The sequence below is a fragment of the Chinchilla lanigera genome, unplaced genomic scaffold (assembly GCF_000276665.1).
Source record: "Chinchilla lanigera isolate Chin_1 unplaced genomic scaffold, ChiLan1.0 scaffold00045, whole genome shotgun sequence".
Lineage (NCBI taxonomy): Eukaryota > Metazoa > Chordata > Mammalia > Rodentia > Chinchillidae > Chinchilla > Chinchilla lanigera.
The window spans coordinates 4,374,118-4,397,792 of record NW_004955446.1 but is presented as its reverse complement, the minus strand read 5'-3'; the positions used below and the strand labels follow the sequence as shown (position 1 = coordinate 4,397,792).

At 37.8% G+C, this 23,675-nt stretch overlaps 1 protein-coding gene across 1 annotated transcript in view; it reads left to right on the top strand.

Annotated features, from left to right (window-relative positions):
* The window catches only part of Rgs7bp (regulator of G-protein signaling 7 binding protein), a 96,581-nt gene that overhangs the window by 53,477 nt on the left and 19,429 nt on the right, over positions 1-23,675 (top strand). The window contains exon 3 of the mRNA XM_005392636.2: positions 9,450-9,580. Coding sequence (XP_005392693.1) covers positions 9,450-9,580 — 131 coding nt within the window. The remainder of the gene's footprint in view (positions 1-9,449; positions 9,581-23,675) is intronic.

Genomic DNA, 23,675 nt, shown 5'->3' with positions numbered 1-23,675 from the left:
GGTCTGAAGCTGAAAAAAAGAGACTGCAAAATGCTTTTTTGTGAAAAAAAAATCCTAACTCTATTCTAAATGCTTCATACAGATTAAAGCAGGAACCAGAGAACTAAACCAGTAGAACTGAAATTCTAGCACATAGTAGGAGTTATGTGTACATTCTGTTATCTTTATTTTTATTTTTACTAGTACATGTTTGCAGCATGTAATGTTACTTCCGGTGGGAAGTTGGTACTTGTACATGACACATCTTAATTCCTTCTTCATCCCCTTCCCTTCCCTCTGGCATCCTTCCAACTCTTGAACTCCTGCCTGTTTACACCACTTTCCCATTCTCTTCCTAAGCCCTTTCCAAAGAGTTGTTTTCTGATTTCTTTTGTTTTGTTTCTAGTTTTGTCCTCTTGTGTATCTAGAAAACAGGATTTCAGTCCTGTGTGGACCATGTTTTGGGCCTTACAATCTTTTGTCCCTGCATCTAAAAGGAGGCCACTGACACAGACTACTGCCATGGGCTGGCAATTAGTTATTCTGTAACTACACAATTTACAGGTTATAATTAATTATTGATGTATTGATCAACATTTTGTGGCAGTACAATTAAATAAGATGATGAAAAAATTGCTTTTATTGAAAACTCTTTTGACTAATTGAATGAATTAAATCTGGTCAGCCCATTTATTACAGGTTGTTTTAAAGCTGTCATTATTTTTGGTAATGTTAATGAAGCCTTTGGCTTTACTGAAGAGAACTACAACATCACTTAACCTTAGCAACATAATTAAGAATGAAGGGCTAAATACTATTTAGATAAATCAACAGCTTAATATATTGGGCCATAAAATTCCAGTGGGTGAAATCAAAAATTACCTGCCTACTGTAATGAATGACCCACACTTTGGATATAATGAAAATTAATGAGTTGAATTCTATCCAGTATAACACATGATAATTGAGTGATGACTGACCTTTGAGGATCATCAGAATAGGGAAAAATCAGACTCACCACTGTAAACCTCAGAAGATGAACATCTTGATCTTAGAACCAAAAATATTTTTCAGATTAAAATATGGAAACATATGTATATACTTCTTTCATGTACACATTTTAAAATCATGTGCATGTGTTTAATGTAAATATTTTTAAATCATGTGTACAAATATGTGATTATGTCTTTGAAAATAAAATGATCTTAAATTTAAAAGATATATATATAAATATACAAATACATAAGTATAAATACATACACATGTACATTTACATGTATATCATATATACACACATTTGTGTATCTTTAAAAATAAACTGATCCTAGTGGGATGATGTTGTGTTTTCATAAGTAACCTAAGGTCCCATGTTCATCCCAACAGAGACTTAAGAATCTAAGACGCAGACCCCGTCAGTCACGGCCTCTGCTTCCTGTAAGAATTGTAGGACCAGGACCTAAAGAGGTATTTGCAGACAACATATGATTCCCATGCAGACCATAAAGGGGAGAAGACTAAGAAAGTCAGAAGGAAAATGCAGAGGCCAACTGACTCAAGCCAAAAAAAGTAACCAAGCAGGAAAAGTAGCCAAGATAGAATAAGAAAGATATTTTATTTTGAAAATGGAAGCGTGTTGCCTTGTAAATGTTAGTTTTCTTTGGGCCGGTCAGCACAAGCTTTAGGAGAGCTACTCCTGTAATAAGACGGGAACTCATGTTGTACAACCTTCTAGCTCCTTCAACCTCTGGTGCCCCTGGACATTCCCAGAAGGCCCCTTCAGAATCACCACAGACATCACCACCTATTTCAAGTTTCCCCCAGTATTCCTTTCCTCAGTGACATTTACGATAAATAAAAGATTTGCAATTCAATAATAGTATTTTTAGTGTTCTTTCACAGTAAGTATTGGTATGTCAAGAAAATGGTGGCTATGGATTTTTTAAGTGTTTGAATATTGTTTTTGCTCTCTAAATGGAAAGAATGAATAAGGCACTTGGTAATGCTACCCATTATTTATCGACTCCTCCAATGGATTGCAAAGAAATGGCAAAAGTCCTGGCAGAAGGAAAACAAAAAGTGACAAGAGGACGGAGACCAGAAGACTATGGCCCAGAGTTATAAACGATGTGACTGCTGAGCTCCACTGCTTTGCGTAAAGCCAGCCAAAGGCCAAAAGATAGTTCAGGTGCACTTTGGGTTCCCTTTTGCTTTTAAAAGTCGTTTAATTTCAGACTGAACCCAAATAGCTCCAGGGCAGAGTTTGATCCCTGTTCTTCTTCAGTGAGGAGGAATCCTTGGAGCCCGCCATATGTTCTCAGGAAACGCCAAGCTGTGAAGTGAGGGGAATCGCTTCAATCACTTTTTCAAAGGCTTCCGGGGGCACCAAACTTGCTAAGGCTGTCTAAGAGGACAACACAGGAGATTTCCACCTAAAGCACAAGTTTCATTTAAAAAAACAAACATCATAGGAGGAAGACTGCAAGCAAAATGGAGACAATGGCGAGATTTATATGTATACATGGGAAATGTCTTGTTTCTATTGATTAGCTAGCTGGGCTTCTCTCTCTATGGTGGTGCTGATTTTAGGGTGCAGTAGTAATCATTTAGTAGGTACTTGACATCTGTTCTGTGTTTATGAATGTGGATAGACTATAATTATCCTTAAGAATGTTAAACCTAAAATAATAACTGGACCGCACGCACGCACGCACGTACACGCGCGCACTCACGCACACACACACACACACACACACACACACACACACACACACACATTTGTCCCTCCCTGTCTACTGATTACACAGATTTAGAGAAATCTCCTTCACTAAAGCCACGTGAAGGCTGGGTTCTGAAGTTGGCACGGAATTACGGTACATTCTTGGGGCTGGGGATTTAGCTCAGCGGCAAAGCGCCTGCCTGGCAAGTGCAAGGTCGTGAGTTCGGTTCCCGGTACTGGAGAAAAACCAAAAAAAAAAGAATTACGGTACATTCTTGTAAATGTGAGGGGAACCAGTGGGGATATTTGAAGAGAGAGCTTGGAGACCATTCTTCCTGCAAAGGCATTTGATCACCTTCCTCCCTCTGAAAAAATAAGGGAAAAAATACCATTCCTTGCAGCTTCCTGAGTCTTTCCTTACCATTTGGCTTAGTAGCCAACAGTGGAATTAATTCCAAAGAGAGAAACTTGGCCATATTTGCTGTCCCAGGAGTTCTGGTTTCCATCTCTGTTACCTGACAAACTCCAAGTGTTTATCTGTTATCACCAAAATTTGTGAAATGCCCAGTGTTGTCAGTGAGGCCACATTTTCTTTTGTCAACCTAATGGCATATTTATTTAACCAAAGTCCATATCTGGGAACTATGATCAAATAAAGTCTGTTACAGAATAGCAGAGAATTCCAATAACTAAGGAACTGTATGCAAGCACAAGGCTAAGGAAACACAACTTTGCTGTGAGACGGACCACAGCCACCTTCTAAAATGCCTCACAGTTTTGCTTGTTTTCCCACACACTATCTCATTTGATCCTTGCAGCAACCTTGAGATACTTTGTCCCTGTTTGGTATCCCTGTTTCACAGCAGATGAAACTGAGTCTCAGAAAAATTAAAGTGATTTTCCTAGATCACAATTCTAAGCAGCACAGCCATATGCCAATGAGTTTTCTGATCCAGAATTCATTTTGCTTTCTTTGTCTTACTGCTTTCAACTAAATACACAAATCACTACATTGGGGACAAACTATTAAAACAACAAACATTTTGCTAGTTCTTAAAAGGCTATTAGCAGCTGCACAGTCCACCAAAGTCTGGCAACTTCAGCAAAAGAGCAGAAAAATGCAGGGCCAAGACGTTTCATAACTAAATCTTCAGTACAACCCTGAACTTGATCTTACCAGCAGTAAAGATTCCCAGTTATTTTTTTCTGCTGATGTCTGTGATTATTTGGGGAAATGTAAATTGTCAATCATTACGTAAATATCCAACTCATACATCCCAAAACTAACATCTTATTATACACACACCTCACAATGAACAGCTTATACATGTACTTACTTTAGTACATATCTCTCTGTTCTTACTTTTGTTACCAGGTTTTGGGGTGCTGGCATCTAGATGGGTTTCCAGGTTCTTTCCGCCTCAGAAAAAATAAGTGAATGAAACAAGCAAAAATGGTGGCAAAGTTTCACATTGATTTGAGGAAGGAAAAATTAAAAGTGAAGGGTAAGGGAGAAACTGGCTCTGTAGAGTGAGTTTGGGCTGAGTAAAAATGAAGAAAAAATAAAAACCAAAATAAACTAAAATTACACCCTACAGCGTGAGGGCAGGCTACCATGAAGAGATACAATAGGGAGCTCTTCTTGGCATTTGTGTCCTTTTAGTAATTCCACACATGGTGGAAATCCATCAGAACTCCACGTAAGGGGCTCAGAGAGGAGGTTCTGTGTGGATTCTAGGATCCCACCATGCCTCCCTTCCCAACCAGTCTAAGCCACACCGTCTCACCTCTGTCCAACCAATGATTCATGTACTTTTCTGAAGGTGCAGAAAGCAGTAAACTTTACTCCTAAACAATTCAGCAAGCAAGCATATCACTACTTATACTTCATATTAAACTTTGTATATAATCACATGCATACATCTTAAATGTACCATTCAATAAATTTTGCCAAATGTACACAGTCATGTCACTCAAACTTCTATCTAGAGGTAGAGTATCATCTTCACCCCAGAAAGTCTTTCATCCTCCTTCTTAGTTAATTCCCCACCACTAGTCTAAGATTTCTCGCTACTAATTTTACCTAATGGGCTCCATGTGCATGGTATAAAGATGAAATCCTTTATGTAAAGATTTCCATACTCAAGATAATGATTTTGTGATTCATCCATGTTGTTTTGAATAAAGGAGGTAGCTACTTTTCATTGTTGGGGATCCTGCTTTATTGGAATTCATTGATTTTTTTTCTACCATTTTCTTCTTAGGTACCAAGCTGTTTCCAGTCTTCAGTTATTCTAAATAAGTGTACTATGAAAACTCTTGTAAAGATCTATTTGTGAATGTTTTCATTTCTACTGGGCAAATATTTAGAAATGGAATTGCCATGTCATACATATATGTTTAGTTTTATAAGAAACTTCCAGAACTTTTCTTCAAGGAGTTGTACCAATTTCTGTTTTATTTCATTTTACTTTGTTTTTTTGAGACAGAGTCTTGCTATGTATTTCTGACCTTGAAATCACTATGTAGGCCAGTCTGGCCTTAAATTCATGGCAATCCTCTTACCTCAGCATTTCAAGTTCTGGGATTACAGGTGTAAGCCACCACGCCTACTTAGGAACTGTACCAATTCTCACTTCCACCAATGATGTATGAGAGTTTGTATTGTTCCATATTTGGTGTTATCCGTAATCAGGATTTTAACCATTCTGCCAGGTCTTTATCATATTACTCTTTGAATTACAAAACAAGAATATTCACAACTGAAAGTTTCCATTTTTAAAAGGTAACTGAGGCAATATCTGTTTTCATGTCCTCCCATTACTATAGCTGTCTCAGTTCCTAAAGCTGGTGATTGAAAGGAGATTCATAATTTGGTGGTTACTTTAAATGCTTTTGGACCCAATTTGAGTGATGAAATTTTGTTGAGATCAATTTTGGAGTTTTTTGTCCATAAACACGAAGGCTTTGAAATTAATCAAAATCATCAGGTTGGCTCTTGATCTATACTCAATAAAAAAAAATAAAAATTCATAACCTAGTCACTAACTCATAAAGTCTCTGACTGAATTAAATGAGCATCATCTGAGGGTGACTCCCATAGACCAAACTTAGATTAATAAGAGTAGATGATTTTAGAGTAAGCATACATAATGTAGTAGAGTTACTTCTACATTAAATTGTCTTTAGGTTCTGGAGGAAGTCCACATGTCTAATTTTATTTTAATGTACGTGTTTCCTGAGGTCTTGTAATTTATCCTTAAGAAATTTCAAAAGCATTCAAACTGCTATTTTTTCCCTTGTTCCCAGGCTCCACATTCCAGTTCTCATTCACTTGTCATGAAAATAACCTAAATGCACCTAATGCTGTTCAAAAGTAGTTTTTAGTTCACTATTCATAAAATTAGACATGTTACAGCCCATTGAACAATTTTTCTTTTAACCGCTTTTAATAATCAATAACAGAAACATTTTAAAATGGGAGGCATTTTGATTACTCTTCCAGTTTCTTACACTAGGGAGACAATACAGTGTTTACATATGCAATAGATATTGTGAAAGTGAAAGAAACTGCTCAAAAGGAAAGAACAACTGGGGTGAGGGAAAGGAGAAAAGAAAGAGAAAGAAAGAAGGAAAGAAAGAAAGAAAGAAAGAAAGAAAGAAAGAAAGAAAGAAAGAAAGAAAGAAAAAATATATAGAGACAAGAAAGCTAAGATAGTTGTACTACTAATTTCTATTGGTGTATTGAAAGGAACAGTTAATGCTTAACTTTTTCTAATTTTTAGATCAATTTTGCACGCCTATATCTGGTAATTTGAAAAACTACTTTGAAGATATGCAATATAACAACCGTTGTTGATTTTTCCTATCATCCTTTTTGAAATTCTGTATCTTTTTAAATATTTTTTTAAATTTTTATTCTCTTTAAAATAAAAAAAAAATTTTTAAAGTATTGCAAAAAAGTGGGAGGTGTAAATTGTACAAGTCCAGAGGATGATGTGAGCTGGTCTGGGGAGCATGACACACTAAGATAAAGGATAGTTTAGCTTTTCTACTGCTCTTTAACTAGTTCCTTTCTTTCTCTGTACTTCAGTTTTCTAAGATTATATTGAAATATAATCTTGGAAATATAACCTTCCAAGATTACATTACTGGTGTCACCTACTCAGCTCCTTCCTACAACATGTAGGAGCATGAAGGCTCCACAGCTTTTTGGATCCCCATGGGTTACAGAGGGCCTGGGAGATACCACCTACAGAAATATTTTGAAGTAGATATTCTCATCTCTATTTTGACTTATCTTTTCTCAGAAGCATTTTATACATTGCTTTACCTCTCTCTAATTATTAATTGATAACCAAAAGATACTGGCTCTTAAGGTATGTTAATATAGTTAGCATTTGTTTAAATTACATAGAATGTCATCTACATATGAAGTTTGCATATTTTTGGAACTAAGTTGTTAGGTGCATATTTTGTGCCTGTGAAAATAAGGGTACCCCATGGTTTGGAATGATACTATACTGGCTAATTGTCCTACTCAAAAAATGTGAGATACATACAGATTTACATAGGGCTTTGTTTCTTTTCTCTTTAATCTGCACATGAACCATCAGGGCCAATGTTATGCGTAAGTGAAAACAGGCAGTTACAATTGGGATGATGAAACAGCACAGTAAAGACCTGTCTGTCTTAAAATATTTTTCTTCTGGCTTGCCTTTGGAATAAGACATTATCTTCAGAGTGTTCTATAAAAAGCAATATATTAACAGATAATATACCAGAATCACTTTTTATTACAGGAACTGTTAATTCCCATTTACCATTCAGAATCTAGCAAGGCCATTAGGAAATGAGACCCAGAGACATTTCCAACCGCTAAAGATGATATGAAAAAATGGGGCAGGGTTGGGCTGGGCTGAGCTAGAGGACACTTCCGGCAGAGGGTTTTAAGGCAGAAGGCCCCTGTGGAAGGAAACAGTTAAGAGAAAAATTTCACCCCAAATCTACTTGCTTCCAAGGTCAGTCTAGGGCGGGACCCCTGGAAACAAATGAGAAAGAAAGGTAGTCTTAATTTCCAGATAAAGCCAAATTTCTCTGTAAGATCTCTGAGGCACTTTGTTCTGTCTGACACAGGAAAGACCTGGGATGACACTGCAGGGATCGCAGATACCGAGGCAAAGGAGTTTGCATTTTCCCAAGTTATATAAGCCATATGGTTAGATAAGCTCTTGCCTTTTGCTCATCTACTAAATAAGTATTGAAAAAGCAGCCTAATTACCATCATCAAGTCCTGTGTACATACAAATTCCTTTTACTATGCTTTCAGAGCTTAAAAATGAAGCCACCATTTTTTTCTAGTAATTGCCCCTGACATTTTGCCACTGACCCACTTTACAAAGCAATCAAGTCCAAGTGCTACATTATTTAATCAGAATTCATTGCATTTTAGATGAATGGGGATAGAAGTAAAGATAATGCATTAGGACATTTGTCAGAGTTCATTTTTAGGCTTCTTTCATCTCAAATCTATCACTGAACTTTATCCCTTTTTCCAGTTTATGTTATTAAGCAATGCTATTTTAGTTGCACATAAAAGTACTATTTTATCAGTAACTTATTTCTCTCCTCTTGGGGGGTGGGTGTTGAACCTTAAATGTAGGGCCTTTTCTCAGAGCCGCATCACCAGTCCATTTTTTTATTTTTAAAATAGAATCTTGCTAAATCACTACACTGCTAGGTTGGGTCTGCCCTTGTAATCCTCCTGCCTCAGCCTTCCAGTGCCACGAATACAGGCCCACACCACTAGGCTATGCTCATTTCTCCCTTCTTAATCAAAAAGCAAAAGTGATCACTCTGTTTTTCCATATATAGCAAAGAAAGACTCAGAAATTTTAGAATAAAATTTAAAGTATAAGTTTGTGTCTGGCTAATGTGTTGGCACACAACTGCAATCCTAGCCCTCAGGGAGGCCGAGGCAGAAGAATCCCAACATTGAGTCCTACTGGGCAACTTAGCAAGATCCTGCCCCAAATAATTTTTTTTTTAAATTAAAAACAATTGAGTATGTAGCTCAGTGGTAGAGTACCCCTGGGGACATTGCCACATACACTTCAAAAAAAAAAAAAGCAAGTTCAATATTTCTTTAGCTTGAGTTGTTAAACATAATTATTAGAATTTGATTGCTTTTCTCTTTTTCATAAAGTTTTATTTATTCATTAAAAACAGTTGGCCTTTCATTCATAAATGAGCCATGGGGGAAAAATACAGGTATATCGTTTAGACTGAGGCAAAAAACCTTGATAAAAAATAATTGGTAAATTGGCTCTCTAATCATATTATGCTGGGGCCCTAATATTCAAGAATTGTCTCACAAGCATTAATTGAATAGATCTTGTTCATTTCTGGAAAAACAAGAGTTTTTAATCTCTTTTGCAGGCTAGATTATTATGGTTTAAGTATATTTTGGAAATTTATTCCAACAGTGAAATTGAAAATGTCTGATATTCTCAATTACTTAAAGCATTTATGATTTTAAGCTCCCAGCAGAAGCCTGCAGCTGCAAGGGGAGAATTAAGAGCGGTAGAAAGACACTTATGTAAGAACTGTCACAACGGCTATTGGTATAAAAGCAGGAAGCCTTGTATTTTAGACTCAGAGCTTTAAGGACTCTTTATTGAACATTTTCCCCTCTCGGGGGTGATGAGTGAAATCTTGAGATTGTTCACAGTTTTTCTCTTTTATTCTATTGCAGCCCAGAAGATGGGGAGATACATCCAGAAATCTGTCGGCTTTACATACAGCTGCAGTGCTGCTTAGAAATGTACACGACAGAGATGCTAAAATCCATTTGTTTGCTGGGTTCCCTTCAGTTTCATCGAAAAGGTATCTGCATGTGGTGGACTGCCAGAAACACTGAGAAATTTATTTACACACAATTAGAATGAATTTAACTGTTGAGGAAATATTTGCGATATGAATTAATAAAAAGGCCATAGCCTTGCTAAGTATATAAGAACAGCAATAGTCTTGAACAGAAATGATGGCAGGAACGGTTCCTAAATTTATTACTTTACTGCTTGTGAACATAACTTTTATTAGACGCAGCATAAGTACCAAAAGTATATAATGATCTTACTAGGATAGTAAATGCTTTCTAAGAGTCCTGCTGTTTCTCTAAATGAACTGAGTTGCAAGAAGACAAATTACATATTGTCCCCAAAATTTAAAAACTAGAGAAGCTCAACAAATAATAGGGAAGTATCCGACTAATAGCAAAAATTTCATTCCCTTGTTTAACCCAGAAGGGAATATATTGGCTCCTATGACTGTTCTCTCTAGAGGTGGCTGTGGCTTTCACAGGGTTTGATCAGACTGATTCCAATTCTTTATAATGTTCTGCCTTCTGACACCGGCTTTCCTCTCAACCTGGTTGACCCCACCACAGTAAACCTATCATAACGTTCCAGTCAGCCAGTCAGTACACCACAGTATCCATAAAAAGAGTACTTCCCCCAACTTTAGAGCAAAAATCCTTAGCTTTGCTCTGGTTGGAACAGCTCCATGTCTGAACCATAGACGGACAGAAGCCCACGGATCGATTTAGGCAATCAAGGCCTATTCATGGAGCTGGAAGTAGAGTCAAATCAACCCACCAGGGCTACTATCTGATGGGAAAGGGTAAAATGAGATGGATTCTGGTGAGGAAGCTGAATGTTTCCATTAATGAAGAATGTGACACACATTTTCTTTACTAATTTATTGAACAGTAATTTATTGAGAACCTCTTGAATACAAACTTTTTGTGCATAAGCTCAGGAGAATAACATGATGCATAGAAGGTAGTCCTAACAGGTGATTAAGATTCAGAGATGGAAAAGTTCAATGAATGCTAGGAAGGAAAAAAAATATTTCAGATGAAGATGCAATAAAAGATTTGAAATCAGATGAGCATTGTAATTTGGGGAGATCAAAATGATGTGATAAACCAGTTGCAAAAATCAAATCTTATATACATACGTATGTACATCTATGCAGTACTAAAAACAGTATTATGTTACATTGCTCCAAAGACAGGAGAACATTTTCTCAATATATGAATATTATTTATTTTTCATTTTTCCTTCTAAAGGTTGATCTTCCAAGGAGTCTATCTTTACTTTTGCTATTAATGCAAGAGAATGTGTTTGGAGAGATTAGCTCCTTGATACGCCTAATGCATGACCAAAAAATTGAATACTCAGACACATTCATGACATCCCAACAAGTGTCACTGACCCGATGTCTGTCTGTCTGTGTCTGAGTGCCCCCCCAACACACACACATTCACAAACACCTATACAGAGTAGTATGTTCATTCTTTTTAATGACTGGGTATAGGTAAATTTATTCCCCCAGTCTTCACTGGCTACACCTGCAGAATCTCTGCCCCTGCTACCACTTGAATTTTTCTTGCTGATGACGAGTCCTTAACTCTAGGGCCTCCGTTCCCACTCTTGTTCTTGGACTGTGGCCTGATCTTCTTCTGCCAGCCTCTCCTACTTTTCATCTTTTCACAATTGACTTTTGAAAGGAAAACGCCTCCCTGGTAGCTCTATGCTCAAGAGGGATTCCCTTATCCAGATTGCTTCCTTGTTGTGTTTGGTTTTAAGAACACAAATAAAAAGAACACTGCCTCTTAACGGATCAGCTTGCTTGGTTGTCACTGCTGCCTAACTTCTCTGTCAGGCTCTGTTCTGTCTTTAATTTGCCTCTTCTTTTAAAATAATTGAATAAGGCTGGGGGTCAGCTTAATGACAGAGCACTGGATTCAATCCCTAGCACCGAAAAAAAAATTAAACCCTTATCCACTGCTGTAGTGCTTACCTTTGCACAGCTCTTCAAAAGAAAATACCTGACAGCATCTCTGATCCCTTCCATATATAGGAATAAGTCCCCACCTGGATTTCTCATTTAAGCTTCTATAATCATGACCTAATGTGAAAATGTTGGAAAATCTGCTTCAAAATTATCCGTCCAGGATGCTGGATAAACACACAGATACAGAATCCTACCCAAGGACCTCTGAATCTGAATCTCTGGGAGCACTTTCGATGTTTCTGAACCACAGTGTGGACTGGGAACTGCTGTGCTACCCTCTGGGAAAAAATAACTCTTTCCCCAATATGAATAAAAATGAAAACTCCCAAGCCATTATCCTGTCATTCTTGTTTGCTACTCCCCACTCCTCTAATTACCTGCTTTCAACACTGTTTTGTGCTTTCTTCTCTTTTCCCACATGAAAGAAAAGCAAATGCAAAGTGGTAGATGCTTCTAAGGAGGATGAGGTGTGTTAGGGCTCAAGTGGCCATCTTCTCCATGGATACATGGCAAGACCATTGAAAGGGGCAATGGTCCTCAAACTACAGTCTCAGAACTAGCAGCATCAGCATCTGAATCATTTGTTAAAAATACAAATATTTGATTCTCACCCCAGACCTACTCAATAAGTAGGGGAAAATATCAAAAGACTATTTCATGAAATAGTTTGTAAGTTGAATATGTTTGTAACCACCTGATGGCCATCTGTAATCAAAAACTGTGCTTACCTACTCTTCTGGGGAGTATGTATGTTCCATATACTCCTGACAAGCCTCTTGTATTAATAAAACACACACTCAAGAGCTAACTGTCCTGTGGAATTTTACTTTTGTCCCCAGCACCTATAGAGTTCAGGCAATGAGGAGAAGATGGCTTGTTTATTGGTAAGATAGTTTCAAGTAGCCTATGAGTAAAGAAAATAGTAATATATAAGATCAAAAACTATGTCAAAGATAGAGATAAATCCCTTGCAATAGGCTCCATGGAAAATGTCATTACTGAGGAAAATAAAAAATATATACAAAAACATATAATAGACAAATTTCCTGGAAATTTCTGGAATATTAAGTAAAATGCAAGATCTTAGAGAATGGTTTATTTCATTAATCATTTAGGTTTTCTAGTCCTATGTTTTTAATACCTCCTTTCTACTTCTTTATTCCTTCTGTCAATTTCTTCATCACACCTAAGAGATTGTAATACTATGTTGGACTTATGACTTGTTTGTTCTGTATTCCCAGTCACACTTCTAGCACTAGGTTAGCACCAAAAATATCAGCTGGTGTCACCAGGCTTTGCTTTTCCTTTGCTGTCACTGGAAACTGTAGAGTAGTAGCTTGTCTGTTTCCATAAGCTTTGAGCCAATGCACAGGAAGTACATGAAACCTGCTGCTGACTTCCGTGGGAGATTCTGGTCAAAAAGAATGGAAATATTTTGTTGCAGTGGCCATAGACTGCCTGAAATGAGTTGAGAAAGAAATTGGTCCACACACTACAGCCAAGAGTACTAAACTTTAAGAGAATAATTGAGAAAATTAAGACAGTAACATGTATCTTGCTCTTGAAGTATGGAGTCCCTACCCTTAAAAATAGACCTAGAAAAGTCAACAAGCCTGGGACATCTTACAGAAGCATGGGAAAGCAAGGCAAATAAATGCTTCATCATTATGAAAACAAGAAATGCGGAAGGGAGGGGAAGGCGGGCTCTGCTGTTGTGACTTACCAAGACACTGAGTCAAGACGTGTGACTAAGGACAAATAAACGTGCTCCAAATGAACAGTGAAGGTGGAACTGAACTGAAGGTGACTGCAAATCTCAGGTGAGTTGGTAGAGATGACAAGATAAAGCAACATGAATCAAGAAATCGTCTCATTTCCTCAGGACTGATATATGTATATTATATATTTTGTATATAATTAATCTCTATGTCATATATAAGCAAGAGGACCATTTATCCACTAGAAAGGAGTCTATCTACTGATAGGTCTGTCTACTGACAGACTAGTTTTATAAGATAATATACTTTTTAATCCAGAAAGTGGTGCCTCTGCTGTGGCTTCAGGCTAGGGAATGAGCCTGTCTAAGTGGACCTTGCCAACCCCTTCTTTGGGAAATCAGACAGTCCTCTGGCTCTCAGGAAACAGCGACTTTCCTTCAAATTTGTAACCCTCAAACTCTCTTTCTGCTTGGAATTTCTGTCTGGTTTGTTTCTTATAATGATATAGGAAAGGTTGCTATTTTAATAACATTTAGGCAAGCTCATTTTTTTCCTTCTGTGTGTGTTAGCTGTTCCTGCTCTCCTCTTTAGCTTTGATTTTCCATCAAGGTCACAAAAAGATTGTAATTGAATCCCTAACCTTGACTATCTGAGAGTCTCTGGTTAGTTTTTCATTGGGATTAGATACTGAGCCAAAATTCAAATTCTTTCACAGTAATCTGTGTGGTTAATTTATGTTTATATCTGTATACCTCCCTGGCTGCCACCAGAAGTCCAAATAGTCCAAATATGTTACTTAGTTTTACTACTGTATTGAGCAAACGTGACATGAGTTTACTCTGAAAAGAAAGAGCACAAGAGGTCACTGTAGGCATGGAAAATATGGTTTCTTCTAAAAAAATAAGCCTCAAATAACTTTGAAGCTCCTGAAGGGAGTTTGAATTTAGTAATAAAGATTATCCTTCTCTCCCAATTAAGGAAATTCTAAGTATCCTTAGTGCTTAGTGATCTCTCCAGTGGGTCTTCATGCTTCTCCCATGGACCATGCTGCTGAACTTTTGCTGTCTCATAAATTTGATTGGTACAGCCTACTTGGAAATCTTTTATACTTTGTAACATCATACCATTGCAGGAGAAATAAAGAAAAACATTACTAAAATGATTTTCCTTTTTCATGATTGACAAAATTAAAGTAAATCACAGTGATGGGAGGTAAAGCCTACATTTAATAAAGACTATGGGTTATTACAGGTAGAGAGGGGTCATGAAAAGCTGCGTTTGTATAAGAGGACAGGTGGGAATCATTGTAGGTATATTGTAGCTTTAGATTCTAGCACTTTAGGTTGTAGATTGGAGCCCTGCTTGAAAAAGTCTAATTTCTATGTTTATAGGGAAAAATAGCTGTTCTCACTTCTTCACAGGTAGGTAGGAAATCTTTTCTGATTACTGGGTTGATGCATCACACTGACCAGTAATCCCTGTTTCCTGCCACTAGTTGAAATGAGATTACATACAAGTTTCTCTTCACTTTGCTGGCAGAAAGTAGAGCCAGGTTTCTAAGGGAGTTGAAAGATGCTGCTATTTTGACCATGCCTGTCCTCTTGCTTTCTCTTTCCCATTGTTATTCTGAAAGCAGCCCCTTTGCCTGTGAACTTAATCACTCCGTCTCTGTTTTCACCTCACCTTGTTCTGTCGTGGTCCGGTTTGACTCTGCTTGCCCCTCTGCTACACCTTGCAGCAAAGTTGCCCCTGTGTCCTTTGAATGAGGATGTGCCATTCTCCCTCCCTCTTCCTAAGATTAAATGAGTTTTTCCCCTGAAATGTGCCACTGTGATAAACACAAGATAAAAACATGCCAAGGAAATGTGATCACTACAAAAGGATAGCAACATGTCAAAAGTTGCAAAAGATTTTTCCAAAACCTCAGAGCTCAGGATGCTCTAGAGAGAAATTAATGAACCGCTATTGAGCAAAATGCAGGGTGAACTCAAGACAAGACTAGGATAGAGGTGGTAAAGGGTGAAGCGTATTCTGCACCATACCAAGAAATGCAAAGCAAATGATGCATACCATAAGAAGCAACATGAGGAAAGAAATAGAATAGAGCCCACTTTATTTTCCAATGTAATGAGGCAGTTAATACTAAAATAGAATACTGGGCTAGAAGAAATAAAATAAATTATTTTAAGAATAAATCTTAAGGACTATTTTTCAAAGTCTGAGTAGAAACAGGAATGCATTCTCTCAACAAATATTTGTTGAGCACTATTTATGTCAGGCGCTGTTCTTGGTGCTGGGAGACTACAGTGATCAAAGCCAAAAGTTCTTGTTCTTATGAAGTACATATTGGGGAGAGGAAAGAAAGAAGGAAAGAAGGAAGGAGGGAAGGAAGGAAGGAAGGAAGGAAGGTAGGAAGAAGGAAGCTGGACAGAGAAAGGAAGAATAGATGCAATGAAATTTTCTAAAAATCCCAAATATTAGTAAGTGTAACATGAAATCATTGAAATAGAATAGATAATGTAATAGAAAACAACTGGACAGCTGGTTACTTTGGTGGAATAGTCAGAGTTCTCTGAAGAGATAACACGGAATCTGACTTAAATGAAAAAAGTGAGGTAAATGTTCATATCTGACACAAATGACCCAAAATGAGAGGCTTTCAATGTTTGGAGAATATAAACCTAACTAACTTCTATAATCCAGGAGTAACCTAAAACAGTCTTTAACCCCACATCCTCATATACCAGTACATTGGACACTGAATTGTCACATCTCATCAAAGTAGATGTCAGCTAAGGAACAGGATAACAGCAATGATGATAGTTTCCACCTGTGGTGCACTTTTCTTATTAGATGCCTTTTATGTGTTATTTCATTTTATCCTCAAGTATATCTCCCCCATTTGACAGATAAAGAACCAAGACTCAATGAGATGAGTTACCCAAGGTTACCTAGCCCCTAGGGTCCACTGCAAAGTGTGTGACTTCCTTAGAAGAAGGCCAGGAGAACATATCAATGGTGAAAAGAAAAATAGTAGAACAGTGAATTTTATGTACAGGTTTTGCTTATTTAATGATTAATTAGCTTTTTAAAAACCATGATTTTTTGGGCAGGCTTGGGGTGTTGGTATCAGGAATTGAACTCATGACCTCGTGCTTGTCAAGCAGGTGCTGTGCCACTGAGCTGAAAACACCATGTTTAGTGCCTAAAATCCATTATGTATTAGTTTCTTATGAAAATAACATTCATTTTGCAGGCTTACATTTTAAGATTGGAGGGAATGTTAATCCATACATCACTTAATAATTTCCAAAATACCTTATACTGGATAAAGTAGTTAATTCTAAGAATTCATAAAATGTAGTAAAAATAAAGTGAAACGTTGGCAAGATCCATAAAGAGCATGATTTAGCCATGACATTCATCATGGAAAAGTTGGGATTAATTAATTATATAGTAAATAGATCCTGTAGATTTTTCTGCTCTCATTTAGGGCCTGGAATTGGGGCAAAGCCTCACAGGGACCTCCTTTGAATGTGTCTTCTATTGTCTGTCTTCTGTGTTCTGAAATCTTTTACTTCTGCTTTCTCACACTGCGACTTGGTGCCGCCATGACAGCTGCTATTCTGGGGGCACTGATAGAGCTACAGTGCCTTAAGAAGGACAGAGGAGGATGTAGGACAGTGGGGAAGGGGAGTGGTACCCTATGTCTTCTGATTTGGAAAATTTTTATTTTCCAGTGCGTGGGTGAGAATGGACCTCTGTGAGTTAGGTATAGTTATTATTTTCTACTATGTAGTTTATGGTACTAACACTATGTCCTTTCTATAGTATAGAAAAGTCTTTGAAATCATTTTTAACACGGTTAAACAACTAGCTGGCTTAATATAACTTGTTATTTTTATTTAAGTTCCATACTTCCTACAACATGAGAGAGGAAAAATGGGTTACTTAACCCATAAGCTACATTCCCCCAGTCCATTTCAATGCTTGGAATTTTAAAAGTCACCTCTTATGAAAAGGCATAAGAATAAATATCACAATTTGCATAAATACCCATGCATCTGCTGTAGGCCATGTTCACTTTGTCATTCACATTCATGTAGAAACTCTCCTAAATGCCAACTCTGTATGTAGTGTCACAGCAGATAATGCACCAGGAGAACAAAGGATGGCCAAAATTTGCCCCTGCCTCCAAGGAAAGGGCAAGGCAGGGACAACTCAGAGAAGATTGCTCTGATTTCTGGAAAAATACAATCAAGTGGATGAAACTGGCTTTGTCAGATATTAGAGATCAATCTCAGGAGCTCCAGTGAGATATTGTCCATGGCAGTGCCTCCGATTACCTCTGGCAGTCTGAAGACCATCAGGGCAGCAAACATCAAGAGGAAAAGAAAACAATAGAGGAAAAACTGGATAGGAGAAATCAAAAGAAAGCATATCTCTGGATTAGATGTACTAAAGTCTCCCAGCTCTAGATTAGATGTGCTAAAGGCTCCCAGGCTCCCCTCTGGAGCCGAGGCTGCTCTGTGGCACTCCTGGAATAGCCCCACAACCAAATATGTTCTCGTTCCTCATAAGTAACTGACCATTTCTCATGAATATAAGAATAACCTGGCTTCCAATCTGGTATGTGCTTCACGGGTGGTTTCTCTTAACTTTTCCTCAAACATGCCTCTTATATTACCCATAAACAGGCTAAAAATACATGGAAATCCCCAAGGAGCTGAAGGCAAAAGGCTTTGCAGGACTGTAAGGAAACTGACCAAATTTTGAAGTCCTGATTCTAAACAGTGACACAGCCAGTTTCGTATGATTCAAGGTACTCTAAGAGCTTGCTCTTCCCTTACCCCATCCCCTCCCCAAGCAAATATTTGTTCACTGAGGCCTGAAATTGATTTTTCAGGGGACAGAATTTTTCATTTCATAATAAGTGATTTTAAATGCACATTGACTTGGAATCACGGTGTGGAAGCATCTTGACCCCCTTCCTACGAGCAGGGCAGGTTGTCTCCCTGGTGTTAGAAAATAAGTGCTCCTTTCCAAGGACAGCTGAAGGGGAGAAACTAGGGATAATGGTCTAAAATTGACCACTACCCAGGTTTACGGAGATCTCTTCTGGTGACGCCTAAGAACATACCCTGCTAACCTCTCCAACCTCACAACAGCTCCCCAGTACTCTGCCCTGTCACACATGTGATATCTTCAACTACTTCAAGAAACCTCAACTTACAAGTTCTTTCCAGTTTGTCCCTCTGTCTGGGATATATACGTCAATCTACCCACCCCCACACCCATCCCTCTCACCTGGCCCATCCTGCACTTCATTTGGGTCATAATTTAGGTGTGACTTCCTGCAGGAAATTTTGTCTCTTGACACTCCAAGCCTGGGCTGATGACCACTCAGTGCATCCACCCTCATTTCCGTGGCACTGGTGATAACAGCACATGTTTCCTTGCGGGGTAATTGCCTGGTTTCTTATCTGCTGTTCTCCGTAGGCTTTGCTCACCTTGAATGTGTTCATCGTTGTATCCCCCAGATCTAGCGCGGTGCGTGAAGCAGAGTAAAGTTCCAATTAATGTTACTGAATAAATGGATGATTTGCTTTCACTCTACATCTATTATCAAGAGAGGGCATGTAATTAGAGGAAAAGCTTACCCAGAGATTTTGGACTGAACTCATATATATTTCCATTCCTACTAAAAAATACATGAAATAGAGAAAAACATATAATGAAAAGAATAAATCCATATCAGTTCTTATAATTTTCTGGGTAGGGCAAATAATGTGTGAGATAATACTAAATCCCAATGGATTATGATAATAACAATTCATTATTCACTCAGGTCAGGGGCTGGGGATTTAGCTCAGCAGCACAGAGCCTGCCTGCCTGGCAAACGCAAGGTCATGAATTCCCCAGTACTCAGAATTCAGTTCCCGGTACCGGAAAACAAACAAACAAACAAAAAAACCTCAGGTCATAGTCTAGTTCTAGAGCCGAGGAAAGTGAACAGCATTGCTTTCTGTTCTCTACCTCTACCTCAATCTAACAGTTAGCGGGAGGAAGGTCTTGGCCTCCATCCAATGGTCAGAAAGCATGATGGGACCCTGAAGGAAGACTTTTAGGGGTCAGTCTGAAAGACGCATGTTCCATTCCTGCTCAGAATCCATTGACCATAACTCAGTCACATGATCATTTCCAACTGTATGAGGATAAGGAAATAGAAGGTGAAAAACAAGGAAGGGTGACTTCAGCAAATCAGAAAATCTGAGGAATTTGAGGAATTTCTTGAAGCTAAGAAGTCATTGGGATTGGACCGGTAGAAACAAATGCACAGAAGAATCCATAGCAGATAAGAAACACAAGAAAAAAATTCAAGTGGGAAAAATTTCTGCAAAACTGAAGTATCCAGTTTCAAGGATACGTCAAGCTCAGTCAACAAATACAAATCATAGGAAAAACTTCTGGAACTGTTGTCAGGAAAACTAGTGTTTTAAACTACATTTAGGAAAAGCCAGGCTGCCCCACGCTGAGCAGCAGAGACTATCAGTGCCGGTCCCAGGATGCCTGGTGTGAAGGTCAGTCCTGGGCAGCAAAGCAGAATAGAGTCCGAGACAATTTGGGGCCTCCACAAGGACAGCAACAGAAGAAAAAGAAAGTGAGCTCAATACTAGAGTGCTTTGGCCAAACTGCTCAGTATAACCTGCTGGAGTAGGAATTCTAACCCAGAAACTCAGTAGACCTGGGGCTTAAAGAATAGGCAGGGTGTTCAGGAAACTTAACACTGGAGATGGGAGACTTTTTCATTCAGACTGAAGGCTTTGGACACTATTTTTCAGTCACACACCCTGGTTCTTCTTGAAAATTGCTACAAAGACAATATCATTCAAATTATAGGAAAACAAAGATCTTGAAAGACACAGCTGAGTAAATAGCCAGGAATGACAAGGTTTTCTTAAAAAAAAAAAAATTACAGTACTATGAAATAGTGACAAACAGCATTATGAAATGGTGACACCAAATGCAACAAATGCTATTAGAAGAACGAATTTTAAGATGATGCAAAATTTTAAGTACGTGTATCAATATATACAACGAGTCTGTGAGTCTGCCATACCATAAAACAGTAATTGTTAATTAGTGTTGGGAGACAATTCTCCATGGGTCTGCTACATTTTTCACATCTCAAAGTGAGGCATTGACTGCCCTTTGTTCTACACTATCTTTTCAAGGGTGTTTATTTAGCAAATGCTTTGGAAAACAGACTGTCTCCCTCCAGAGCAAGGCATATGCTAACTATGAGTATAATAAAACCATCTCCTCTGGAGTGGCAGGGAGATCTGCTAATAGACTCTGGAATCCTAAACCAGGGATTCTTCTCTATCACAGCCTACTGTGTATGTAGGCATTGTCTGCCCCTTTTTCATCATCCTCTAGGAACTAGGGCTCAAGAAACCAGTGCAAATACTGATACGCTGGCCACTGCTATCATGGGAGTAATAAACTACTTTTGTCTCTGACCCAGGGATATCATGCCATCTTCCACTACTCATGAAACTGTTGCCGGCTAGTTTTCATAGGTTACAACCTCAGGCCTTTCATAATTCTTAGCAATTACCAGGCAGAAATACTGAGAGCCTGAAATGGTGAACTGCAAGACCAAGTTAAGGTATTCTCTCAGAATTCAGTCCAAATGATAAATACCAGCCATGGGGGAGGGTTAAGAAATCTGAAAGACAGAGCCAGAGATTCAAATTTGACTCAGAAATTCTAAGAGAATAGAGAAAATTGAAAGTAGTAGATCGTGAAAAAAAGTTTTTGCCAAACTTAAAGAAACACAGTGAATCACCTAGTGAATTATTTCCTAATTACAAAAGGTACAGAGTACATCTTCCATATCAAAAGGTGGTGGAAACCACCGTAACCAAATTAACATAATTAATAGTAATGCAAACTGACTTGTGTGCTTTCTAATGTAGTACTCTAAGGACCCACCATTCTATAATATTCTTGACAAAAATGTTTACTCTGAATCTGGACATGTGGAAACAATTGAACAAACCCAAGTGGAAAAGCGTTCTATAAAATAATTGACTTGGACTACTCACTCAAAATTACCCATGACATGGGAAAAAACACAAAGATGGTTGCTAGATTAAAAGAAAATTTTTAAAAAGCATAAAAACTGTATGTCGCATATAGTTCTTAAACTGGTCCCTCAGTTTTTAAACAAAAGAGGCTAGAAAAGACACTATTGGAAAAACTGGGGAAATTTGAATTTGTAAGTTAAATAATAGTTTTACATCAAATTGTGTTAAATCGTATTTAATCAAAGTTTAAAAATTGTTGTGAAAGTTGTTTTAGGGTTGTATAATCCTTGTTCTTTACGAGATAAATACTGAAGTATCTAGGATAAAAAGTCATTCATGTCTGCAGCTTATTCTTAAATGGTTCATTACAGAACAAAATATATATTTTATATATAAAATTGACGTGATTTTTTTCAAAATAAAAAAGTGGAAAAAATAAATTGCAAATTCCAAGAAAATTTAACAAAAAGTGCCCCTGCCTAGACATACTGAGGATCTACTTTGAAACTCAAAAGTTTAAAGATTTCATACTGAAAATGTTTCAGAGAGCCATAAATAGGCTACATACAAAGTATAACTAGAAGATAAGGGAACAATGTCATCCAGGTTCTTAGAAAAGGCTAGTTTGAATGTAGATTTATACTCCTAGCCAATAGAATTTGAGTGTGAGCACAAAGAAGAAAAAAGAAAGGGAGATGTATTTTCAGTCCTGTAAAGATAAAGTTTTACGTACCACAGACTTCCTCAGAAAAAATTAGTCAGAGATATGCTCCACATGTCTTTCAGGATGCTCTCTCCTCTGGAATTTTAAAAAGCAGAGAGTTATTTTGGCAGAGTCCCTCCTTTTGTCCCTTTCCCAGATTGCAGTGGCCCCTGCCCAAGCTCACATCCTAAGGTTAATTCCGCCCATAGGTGGGTGGTAAATGGTCAGACTGCTTTTGCTGCCTGCTACCAAGAGGCAAAATGCAAATGTTTTTAAGAGGTCATTGCCCTCCAACTGTGAAATGGTAATGTGCTAAATTATGTGCTTAATTAATTTCTGCCCAACAGCTACCATAAAATTGAAAAAACAATTCCACAGGCAAGATGCATCCCCTTGGATGGATAATGTGCATAAAAGTACACAGCAAAGGATCAAAATTTCTCATCAGTAAACTTGTGTGTCTACTGCAGTTTGATGAAAGCTACACAGTTACGGCTTCATTGTCTCTTTCTTTTTGTGTTGCTGCCATATAGGTTGGGAACCCTAGAATAAAATGTTTGCTAATTCTTTTTGGATCAGAAGCCAAGAGAAAAGCTTCCTGGTAGATTTTACCACAAACAGCCACCCTCTTCACAAGTTTAAGTTTTTTAAGGCAAAAAGGGAAAAAAAAAATCACAGCTGGATTAGGGAAAATGAGAGGGAATGGATAGAGTTATCTTCAATGATATGAGCTGTAACAATTTCTTAATTAATCTAGAGCTGTATCAACATAATAAAAATGAAACTAGGTGAAACAGTAAAAGACACAAGTTAGCTACTCTTTTTTTTTTTAATACAAAATGTTGTACAAAGCTTTGCAATTATTTGTACAGTTTCTTATTGTCTATCTCTAGCACTTTATGTTTTATGAGACAGAGACTAAGTTTTTCTTTCATCTGAATTATTTCTAGCCTCAAGCCTAGGCATTTGTACTTACCTGACACTCAAGAAATATTTATAAATGAATTTACATTAAATGATAATAAATGAATTGGTTTATATTTATAAATGAATGAATGAACCAATGATAAAACCAGGTTTAAAGCCCAGTTCTCTGGACTTGTAGGTCATTCCCACCTACGTTACCGTATACATACCCGTTTGTGGACAAGAAGATTGTCAAAGCAGAATAAAAGACGTTACTAGAGTAAATCGGGCTTATTTACTTGAGATCAGTCATGCTAAAAGTGCAAGTCTTAGAGGATTGGCAGGACATTGCTGTGAACAGCTACCTAGTACAAAGCCCACAGCACTTTAGTGGATGGCATTTTAATGTCTCAACACGAGAAGGCTGGATCATACAGCCTTACAGAAGGATGCACTAAAGGTGGTTGCAGAGCTGAGGAATTGAAAGGGTCCATGATCTCTGTTGCAGTCCAAGACAGCAAGCATCTTGAATCAGAGAGAACAGCGGGAACTCCTGCAGAGTGTCACCTGCTGCAGGCCCTTTTCACCTGCCCCTGCCTGTGAGACCAAAAACGGCATGGTATTATCTCCCCCACTAAAGCAAACTTGATCTAATTTAGAATCAGTTACAAGGCATCAGTCCTTCACCAAAGTCAAAGGCT